This window comes from Eschrichtius robustus, chromosome 19, assembly GCF_028021215.1.
Source record: "Eschrichtius robustus isolate mEscRob2 chromosome 19, mEscRob2.pri, whole genome shotgun sequence".
Taxonomy (NCBI): Eukaryota; Metazoa; Chordata; class Mammalia; order Artiodactyla; family Eschrichtiidae; genus Eschrichtius; species Eschrichtius robustus.
The window spans coordinates 12,677,853-12,687,851 of NC_090842.1; the positions used below are offsets into that span (position 1 = coordinate 12,677,853).

Sequence of the window (9,999 nt, forward strand, 5' to 3'; positions counted from 1 at the left end):
TGCTCTGCAGCATGTGGGATCTTCCCGGACCGGGGCTCGAACCCGTGTCCCTAGCATTGGCAGGCGGATTCTTAATCACTGCACCACCAGGGAAGTCCCCCAGATGCTGTTTTAAGTAATTTCCTTTCATTTCATTTTCTGGTCATTGCTACTGCAATCAACTTTTTTCTTGTTGTTTATTTCTCTCTTACAATTAATGTTTGTATCCAGCAACCTTGCTAACTCTTATTATTCTACTAATGTATCTGGGCATTCTTTTGGAATTTTTGAACATAGTCTATCTTTTGCAAATACTATTTCCTTTCCAAACCTCCACTCCTTTTATTTATTTTTTCTTGACTTATTGTGCTGACCAGAACTGACAATATCACAATCATCTATGAATAATGACTTTGTTTTCTTTGCTTTTCAATCTTAGTTCCTTTTATTTCTTGTCTTACTGGCCAGACCTTCTGTATAATGTTGGATAAAAGCAGTGATAGCAAGTATCCTTGTATTATTCCTGATTTTTTTTTTTTTTTGGCCACACCATGTGGCATGCGGGATCTTAGTTCCCCAACCTGGGATGGAACCTGTGCCCCCTGCAATGGAAGCGCAGAGTCTTAACCACTGGACCATCAGGGAAGTCCCAAAGCTTTGTAAGCATTGTTACCCAAGGGGCCAGCTCCCTTGAAAGGAGGTAGCCAAACATAGCTGATGGGTATCCTTGGGGGCAAAATTTAGTAATTCCCTCTGTCTTTACCCCAAAATTTAGTAATTCCCTCTGTCTTTACCCCATTTCAGCCTGTCACCTTGATGATTTCACTGCTGATAACATTTCGTGAGAGTTTTGGGTTTTTTTCTTTGTTTTTTTGTTTGTTTGTTTTTTGGCTGCTTTGGGTCTTCGTTGCTGCAAATGGGCTTTCTCTAGTTGCAGTGAACTGGGGCTACTCTTTGTTGCGGTACGCAGGCTTCTCATTGCGGTGGCTTCTCTTGTTGCGGAGCACTGGCTCTAGGCACGCAGGCTTCAATAGCTGTGGCACGCGGGCTTAGGTGCTCCGCGGCATGTGGGATCTTCCCGGACCAGGAATGGAACCCGTGTCCCCTGCATTGGCAGGCGGATTCTTAATCACTGCACCACCAGGGAAGTCCCTGATAACATTTCCTTGAGAGTCATTTTTGTCCCTCAACCTAATCAGACTCTTGGGTCTGGATTTTTCTTCTTGCCAAGTGCAAGAAGGTGAAAATGGGGGCTCAGGACATTCAGACCTAAAAAGATACCATGTGAAGCCCAGTATGTTTGATAGGGGCCTGGTACGTAGTAAACACTTAATAAATCTTCTTGGTCTTCTTTTTCTAAACAGATCCCGAATCAGCAAAGTAGAGCTCTTTAGATCATTCCAGAAGCTGCTAAGCAGTATTTCAGAGGACAAGTGGCCAGACTCCCTCAGGTGATGCCATTGACCTATGTTTTTTCATATTTAGGAAGACTTCTGGTTTAATTCTGCTGATGGATGGCAGGAAGCTTTGGCAGGGATGGTGGTTCGGTAGGCCAGTGGGTACTTATTACTAACCACATGCTCTTCAATCTCCATGGCTCCATTTGCAGATATGTGTATGATCTGAGCTGTGGCAGATGGGTAGTTGGTAATAAGAGTCTCACGAGCCTAAGGGTAGAATTGGGGCCTGGGCCATTACAGGCCCTCCTCTTGTTCCACCTCCGGATGGAGAGCATTGTGGAAATGTGAGTGCTTGGGGGGCAATATATTCTGTTGGGAATATCATTCTCTTCTCTTTTTCTTTTGCTCACATCGCTGCTTGTGAACGGAAGCTCGAAGACTTAAATTACTTTCCAAACAGGAATGTAGAGAACTATAAAACCACTTCTGGGCCAGGTGGGTGGGTGGAATTCAGATACTAACTACCCAGAGTTAGGCCAAATCTCACAGGGTAGGGACACAGTCCCCACAAACTGACCTCACTTCAGGACACCAGCCACATACTGGGGTGGCCCCAAAGCCACTTACACTTCTGACCAACTGACTACAAACTCAGGTTCCTACTTCCCCCTCAGGTTCAATAATTCACTAGAAAAACTCACAGAATTCAGGAAAGCACCATACTTACAATTACCTTTTATTGTGAAGGATACAAATAAGGACCAGATGAAAGAAGGGACACATAGGGCAAGGTCTCCAAGGGTCCCCAACCTGACACTTCTGTGTCCCCAGGATGCATCACCCTCCCAGCATGTCACTGTCTGTCACCAACCAGGAAGCTGACCTGAGCTTCAGTGCCCAGAGTGTTTATTGTGGTTTCATCAATAAGCATGATTAATAGAATTGTTGGCCACATGATGTGGTTGAACTCAGTCTCCACCTTCCAATATCCCCACCCCAGGAGGTCAGACTGATATCAGATGGCTCAAAGCCCCAACTCTCTAATCTCATGGTTGGTCTTTCTGGCATGGCCAGCCCATCCTGAAACTATCTAGGGCCCACCGTGAGTCATCTCGTTAAGCAAAAACTCAGGTGTGATCTGAGGGGTCCACCATGAATAACAAAGACATTCCTATCATTAGGGAAATTCTAAGGGCTTAGAGGCTCCCTGCCAGGAACTGGCAACAAAGATCAGCCAAATTCTTTTTTATACAACAGTGGGGAAGCGAAGGAGTAGCTATATACTTCCATATGAAGAGGCTACCACCTGTTTTCACCATCATGTATCCTACAGTCAGTATTGATGCCCTCCCGTCCTCCGTGGTCAGTTTGCTTGTTTCTTGTCTGGAAGAATGAATCAGACTGGAACAGGGTGGGTTTCCATATATTCTGTGACTTAAAAACAAATCTGGAATTAGGTAAGGAGAGACTTCATTCAAAAGGATTATTGCAATAAGAGAAAGGGCCTGTTACAATAGGAGGAGGAGGACTAACGCAATAGCAAGAGCACGGCAATCTTAAGATCTGTAAGCCTCTCGAAGAGCAGGTGCAAAGGACTTTTCTTTTATACGGAGAGAGAAGCAAAGTTAGAGCCGGGAATGGGGGAGTGGGATGAGCAGGTAGTGTGATGGAACAGTTGAACAGGAAGTGTTGATTCTCAGGAGGGGCTGTTAAAAGAAGGGGTTGTTACACATGCTGATGCTGGCTCAGGCTGAAAGTGGCTCAAAGTTCGGGGGTCTGGGGGAAGGAGAGAAGCATAACTAATATTTGGTCAAATTAGCAGGCATGTTGTCAAGATTTTGTCAGTGGGTACAAACAGTTCAGCTAATCATTATGAGAGAAAGAATGGTGTCTGTGTCTGGCCTTGTTAGAGGTAAACCAGGGGGGCATTCATGAGTCTGTCTAAGCCATGAAGAAGGGTGGTTCTTTGCAGTCAGCCACTTCCCACAACACAGAAGTGTGGGAGGGAGATTTCTTAACCATAGCTTGTTTTGGGAACTGAGGGCTCAGGTAAAGTTTAACATTGTCATGTGTGTGGCTCCCATCCATTAACCACCAAAAAGCTATGGGAAATTGATCAAACAACTAAAATCAGTGTTTGCTACAGTTAGCAACTTTAATCTTTGCTGAAGTGAGTGAAGAAACAACTTGGGTCTCCTCAGATCTTGGCAAAGAACGAAAGAGTAGAAGCAGGATAAAACCTGAATCAATGAGACATGAGGCTCAGTTTCTTCAGCTATGAGATGGCAAGGACGCAGCTCAAGGTCGGGGCTGGATCGAGAAGAGGGCTTAGAGGAGCCTGACTCAAGTTTGATCAAAGGAAAGAATCTTTGTCACAAGAAAATCTTTTTATCTGGGTGTATTATAGATATTATTCAGCACGTCAGCCGTTCTTCAGCAGTCAGAGACACGAAGGGATTTGGGAAGTGGTGCTAGCTGGCAGTACATAGGAGAATATGATTAAGATGGAAAGTGCTTTGGGAAAATGCAGTTGAGAAATTTCTAACAGCTAGATCCTAATGGTGGAAATTATAGACACATAGAAAATTTTAAACCAAGTAGTAGATACAGTTATTCTTGTTTTATCTGATTCCACCAGGACCAGACAAAACTAGCATTCTGTTTATTCTTACCGGTTTTAATCCACGCTGTTTTCTAGTGAATTTCCTACAAAGGAGGTAAGAGTCAGCATAGGACAGCATAACAAAACCCTCCTGTTTCCTAAGTCTCTTGTAATAAATCTGTCCAGCCTATTGCTGAGGTGTCTCGCTGGCCACGGTGGTGAGCTGTCCAGTGAGAACCTGTGTGCTTGGTGGTGTGTGTGCATTAGGGTGCAGAAGCCAGTGACGTACCACGAGTACAAGGAGGCCGCATCCACTTACCAGCGGGCCTGGAGCGCACTCCAGAAGCAGGCGTTTGGATCCTGGATCAGAAACCCACCGGATTATCAACAATTTAAATGAGCAAAGCTTACTGGCAGCAGGGTGTTTTCCATTCATTCATTCTGGACTGCCTTCTTCCTACATGCTGGATAAGCCTTAGGTTTTCTTGTGGCTGATCAGGAAAAAAAGACTGCCATCTACCAGAGCAAAATATCTCTTCTGTGTGAGATGGATGGAATTCTGGACATGGAACAATCTATACTTGACTGAAGTAGCTCACTGCTAAAACAGCATCTTGCTAATGACCTTGGTATGTGTCCTGTGTTTTATTGCTTCTCTAAGAATAAGAATTTGGAACGTGATGCTTTAAAAGTACTCTGCAATAGCTCCATTTTGTGTGTTCCTACATTGATTCGGCAAGTACTTATTGGGCTGAGATGATGTTTGAATCTCTGCAAGTTTTAGAGTTTCTCCTGTCATAGTGGACACGTATTTTGTATATCCAGCCTTTTTTCCTTTGGAGAACCACCCTTTCCTGCTTTACCCATGCTTGGATGAAGCGAACTTTACTCCTTGGCTCCAGGAATGTGAGCCAGCCCTGAACAGTCCTGGAACTAGTGCCAGAGTGATCAGGTAAGATTCTCTCTCCTCTTGTATCGGGAACACCACGTAATCTTGGGATTGCCTGTGCCTGCCTTTGCCTACTACATAGAGACAACCAGCTTGAGAACGAAGGCAATGAAGGAAACAGCTGAGAGAATCAAAGCTCTCATGACCTTGTCTGGATGCCTGAAACTAGTGTCTACTCTGGACTTCAATTATATGAGATAAATTGCTGCTGTTGTTTTGAGTAAGCCTGTTTGAGTCCGTTTTCCTATGACTTTCAATGGAAAGAGTTCTGTCTAAAAGGCCAAAAGTCCCTATAGTAATTCAGCAGCAGAGCCAGCAATCAATGCTGTTTTTACTAACAACTAATGTTTAACTTTCAACCTCTTCACACTCTAATTTATTGACTAAAAGTGGAAGTTCTCCATGTTGGGATTACTCAAGGTCATTGTTGGTTCTTCAGTATTTCCTTATACCTTTAAATATTTTAAATAGCAGCTTTATTGACATATAATTCACATACCATAAAATTCGCCCATTTAAAGTGAACAGTTTGGTAGGTTTTAGTATATCCACAAAGGTGTGCAAACATCACCACGATCAATTTTAGAACATTTTTGTTCTCATCTGGGGGAGGCGGGGAGATGCTGTTTGACCCAGTATAGTATCCTTTAGCAGCCGCTCCTCACTTCCCCTCAACCCCCTTAGCTCCAGGGCAAACAGTAGTCTACTTTGTGTCTCTATGGGTTTGCCTGTTTTGAACATTTCATATAATGGAATCATACAATATGTGGTCTTTTGTGACTGGCTTCTTTCACTTAATGTGATGTTTTAAGATTCATGATGTTATAATGTGAATTGGTAGCATGAGTCAGTACTTTATTCCTTTTTATGGAATAAAAATAATATTCAGTTCTGTGGATATACCACATTTTGTTTATCTAATCATCAACTGATGGACATTTAGGTTGTTTTCACTTTTTGTCTATTGTGAATAGTGCTGCTATAATCATTCATATACAAGCTTGCATGTGAACATATGTTCTTAATTTTTTTTTTATTACAGAAGTAATACGTAAGTTTTTCTTTTTCTTTTTTTTTTTTTTAAATTTACCATTGTAACTTTTTTTTTTATTGGCTGTGCTGTGCGGCTTGTGGGATCTTAGTTCCCCAACCAGGGATTGAACCCGGGCCATGGCAGTGAAATCACCAAGTCCTAACCACTGGACCACCAGGGAATTCCCCCATAAGTTTTTCATAACAAGTTATCCTTGAACTTTTTTCTATAAGGAATCCTTTTAGATAGCAGGAAAGAAAGACAAAAACATCACTACCTGAAGGCCAGACCCCTACCATATGCTGCTTTAATCAGAGAGATCCTTTTGCCTGACCCCAAATCCTATGATATGAGAGCAGTTAAGATACCTCGATTGGCAGAAGCTTTTATCCGCAGAAAATTATGCAGCTCTCTCTCTCGTGAGATTCTTTTTTTTTTTTTTTTTTTAATATTTATTTATTTTGTCTGCACCAGTTCTTAGTTGCAGCATGTGGGATCTTCGTTGCAGCATGCGGACTTCTTAGTTGCGGCATGTGGACTTCTTATTTGCAGCATGCAGACTTTTAGTTGCGGCATGAGGACTTCTTAGGTGCGGCATGCCTGTGGGATCTAGTTCCCCGACCAGGGATCAAACCCAGCCCCCATGGATGGGGAACACGGAGTCTTACCCACTGGACCACCAGGAAAGTCCCAAGATTCTATTTTAAAGGATAAAGATTTATATGAGAATGTAAGGAGATAATGTCTTTTTATTCCTAAATTTTATAGTGTTCATCACATGTGCACCCAAAAAACTAAATATTAAAAACACCCCTAGATTTACGCTTCAGAACAGAGACTGGGAAAACCCTGAAAGATAGAGACCAGAGGCAGCTTGGACTCTGCCTGTTTTCTCAAGAGCTAAAAGGGGAGCTTAGATAGCCAACTTCCTACATTTTGCTTTAATCTCTTAAAACCCAAGTTTAGGGACTTCTCTGGCAGTCCAGTGGTTGGGACTCCGTGCTTCCACTGCAGGGGGCGTGGGTTCGATCCCTGGTCGGGGAACTAGATCCCACATGCCACGCGGTGCTGCCAAAAAAAAACCCCCAAAAACAAAACCAAACCAAACAAAAACCCAAGTTTAGAGTCCCACCTATGCCTTAAAATCACATCTCTGCAATATTGGCAGGTTCTCGGACTTCATACATTTAGATCATGTGTTTTTACTGATAACTGCTTCCAATTTTTAAGTACCTTTTTAAACAGTTGTTATAGGACTTCCCTGGTAGCGTAGTGGTTAAGAATCCGCCTGCCAATGCAGGGGACGTGGGTTCTATCCCTGGTCCGGGAAGATCCCCCATGCCACAGAGCAACTAAGCCCGTGCGCCACAACTACTGAGCCTGTGCTCTAGAGCCTGTGACCCACAACTACTGAGCCCACGTACCACAACTACTGGAGCCCCCACAATGAGAAGCCCGCTCACTGCAACGAAGAGTAGCCCCTGCTCGCTGCAACTAGAGAAAGCCTGCATGCAGCAACAAAGACCCAACACAGCCAAAAGTAAATAAATAAATTTATAAAAACTTGTTATAGAAATTTTTAAATAGACAAAAAATAGAATAGCACAGTGGGCCTCCATGTACCCATCACCCAGACTTAACAATCATCAGCTTTATGCTGTTGTTATCTAATCTATTCCCCCCTCCCCTCCAATTTTGTTTTTCTTGGAATATTTTAAAGTGAATTCTAACCATCATATTCTACCCAACAAAATTAACAATCATTCCTTAATATCTATTATGCAGGCTGTGTTTTATTTCCCCTGTTGTCTCAAAAATGTCTTCTGACTATTGTTTTGTTCAAATTAGGATCCAAACAATGTCCACATAATGCATTGGATTGACATGTCTTTTTCTCACTAAATCTGTAGCAGTTCACTCTCCTTTTTATGTGCTTAACAAATGGGTTATTTGTCCTGTAGACTGTCCCCCATCCAGGATTTGGCTGCTTATTTCCTCCAGTGTTGATAGCAGGTTCCTCTCTCCCTCATATTTCCTATAAATTTGTGGTTACATGGAGAGGCTTGATTACATTCAGGTTCAGTTCTTTTCAGGTGGTTCTGCACAACATAGGGTTGTCCCGCTTTCAGTGATTAATCAGTGGGTTTAGTGGTATCAGCCTGATCTATCCCATCACCCTTTTACAGAATGGTTTTAGCAACTGTGTCACGAGGTCCCCAAGACCACCCTTAGGTTGATTCACTAGACAGACTCACAGAACTCAGAAAAACTGTTATACTCATAGTTACCATTTATTACAGTGAAAGTCAGCAAAGGGAAAGGCACATGGGCGAAGTCCAGGAGACAGTCTGCACAAGCTTCTAATTGTCCTCTCTCTGCTAACCTTGTGTCTCTGATGCTTTGATATCGTTGCCTTGCTGACCCTGGAGAGACTGCCCCTCCCAGGGATAGCCAGTTTCTAGGGATAGTTAAAGACTCATCTGTGAGTACACCTTTTGTATGCAAACCAACCAATCCAGAGCCCATAGCCCAACCACCTCCTTTCTGGGGCTCTCACATTCGGGCCACTATCCACCAGCCCTAATCACCCCAGGGCCAGGTACCAGAAAACCAGGGGCAGTCACTGTGCCTCAGAGTCTACTGAAATTAGTCAAACCAGCCAATCCCAAGCCTGTTTCCCCTGCCCGTCCCGTCCCTTTCCCTTCACAATAATGGCTCTTGCCCACATTTCCTCCTTCCTCCCTGTGCCTCCTGACCCACCCTGGTGCTTCCCCATGTGGCTCCTCCTGCTGTGTCATGCCCCCTCCTCCTATATTTTAGAACATTCTCCCAGGGCAGTCAATATTTAGTTTTTTGGGTGCACGTGTGACGAACACAGCACTTAATTCTCGGGGCAACGATGTGTGACTGTATGTGCAAAATGTTGCCAATCAGGGGAGCTCACCTGAGCCTTGGGTGCTGACACCCTATGATGCACAGGACAACCCCCCGCAACAAAGAATTACCCAGCCCAAAATGTCAGTAGCGCTGAGATTGAAAAACCAGATCTAGGGATTGTGAGGTGTTTTGTTTTGTTTTGTTTTTTTTTGGCCGCACCTCGCGGCTGGCAGGATCTCAGTTCCCCAACCGGGGATTGAACCTGGGCTACAGCAGTGAAAGCCCCGAATCCTAACCACTAGACCACCAGGGAACTCCCAGATTGTGAATATTTTAAAGTCACTTGAAATAGTTCCTCTGTAGTTAGTGCTTCAAATCTATACAGTTAATTTTGTCTCCTTTCACTTTCAATTTTTGGGGAGACTTTTTAAAAAATTATGTAAAATATTTAAAACAAGTTTTTGTTTTTAAGGTACATTCAGAGAGGTCTTAATCCTTGTCCCCTCACCTCTGTTTCTTCCTGCCCCCAGCAGTAACCATTTTTATTAGTTGTTGGTGGACATTGCATATTCTTTCTTTTTGAAATACTCTGTGAATAGCCTACATAGAATATTTTGTATTTTTGCCAATGTATATTTTGGATAGATTCTTAGAGGTGGGATTCACTGTGTCAAAGGGTAAATGAACATATAATTTTTCTTTATTGAAATATGTCTTCAAAATTCTGTTTCTAAATACAATGAAGTACAAAAAAAAATAGCATAATGTAGGACAGCATTATAACATTCCATTTCTACAAAAAAGAAGGATGAAAGGTATATATCTATGTTTTGCTAAGCTAGCTCTGAATAGATACACAGGAAACCACTAACACAGGGCCTATGGGGTGGGAAAGGGAATGGCTGGGGCCTGGGAGTGGGAGGGAGACTTTTCTTATTTTTAAAATTTTGAACCATGTTAATATAGTGCCTATTTTTTAAAGTAAATTTTAGAAAATGAAAAAAAATAGAAAAAGTTTAAAATATCAATAGTTTTAAACTGTAGAAACACCACAACATACTCAGAAGTGACATTGCATAGGGAAGAGGGATTCAACATGCTTTAGGCAGCTAATTCCGCAGAATTCTCTCTTTACTAACAAAATGTCTTCTGAAATTTG

At 42.8% G+C, this 9,999-nt stretch overlaps 1 protein-coding gene across 6 annotated transcripts in view; it reads left to right on the plus strand.

The window, feature by feature from the left end:
- ADAT1 (adenosine deaminase tRNA specific 1) overlaps positions 1 to 9,999 on the plus strand; it is a 39,533-nt gene that overhangs the window by 17,912 nt on the left and 11,622 nt on the right. For 3 of the 6 annotated variants that reach the window (XM_068527636.1, XM_068527637.1, XM_068527638.1), the window contains 2 exons: positions 1,344 to 1,430; positions 4,249 to 5,289. In XM_068527636.1, coding sequence (XP_068383737.1) covers positions 1,344 to 1,430; positions 4,249 to 4,381 — 220 coding nt within the window. In that variant the 3' untranslated portion in view covers positions 4,382 to 5,289. Of the gene's footprint in view, positions 1 to 1,343; positions 1,431 to 4,248; positions 5,290 to 9,999 lie in introns of those variants that run through there. The other 3 variants (XR_011071292.1, XR_011071293.1, XR_011071294.1) reach the window with 2 other exon arrangements.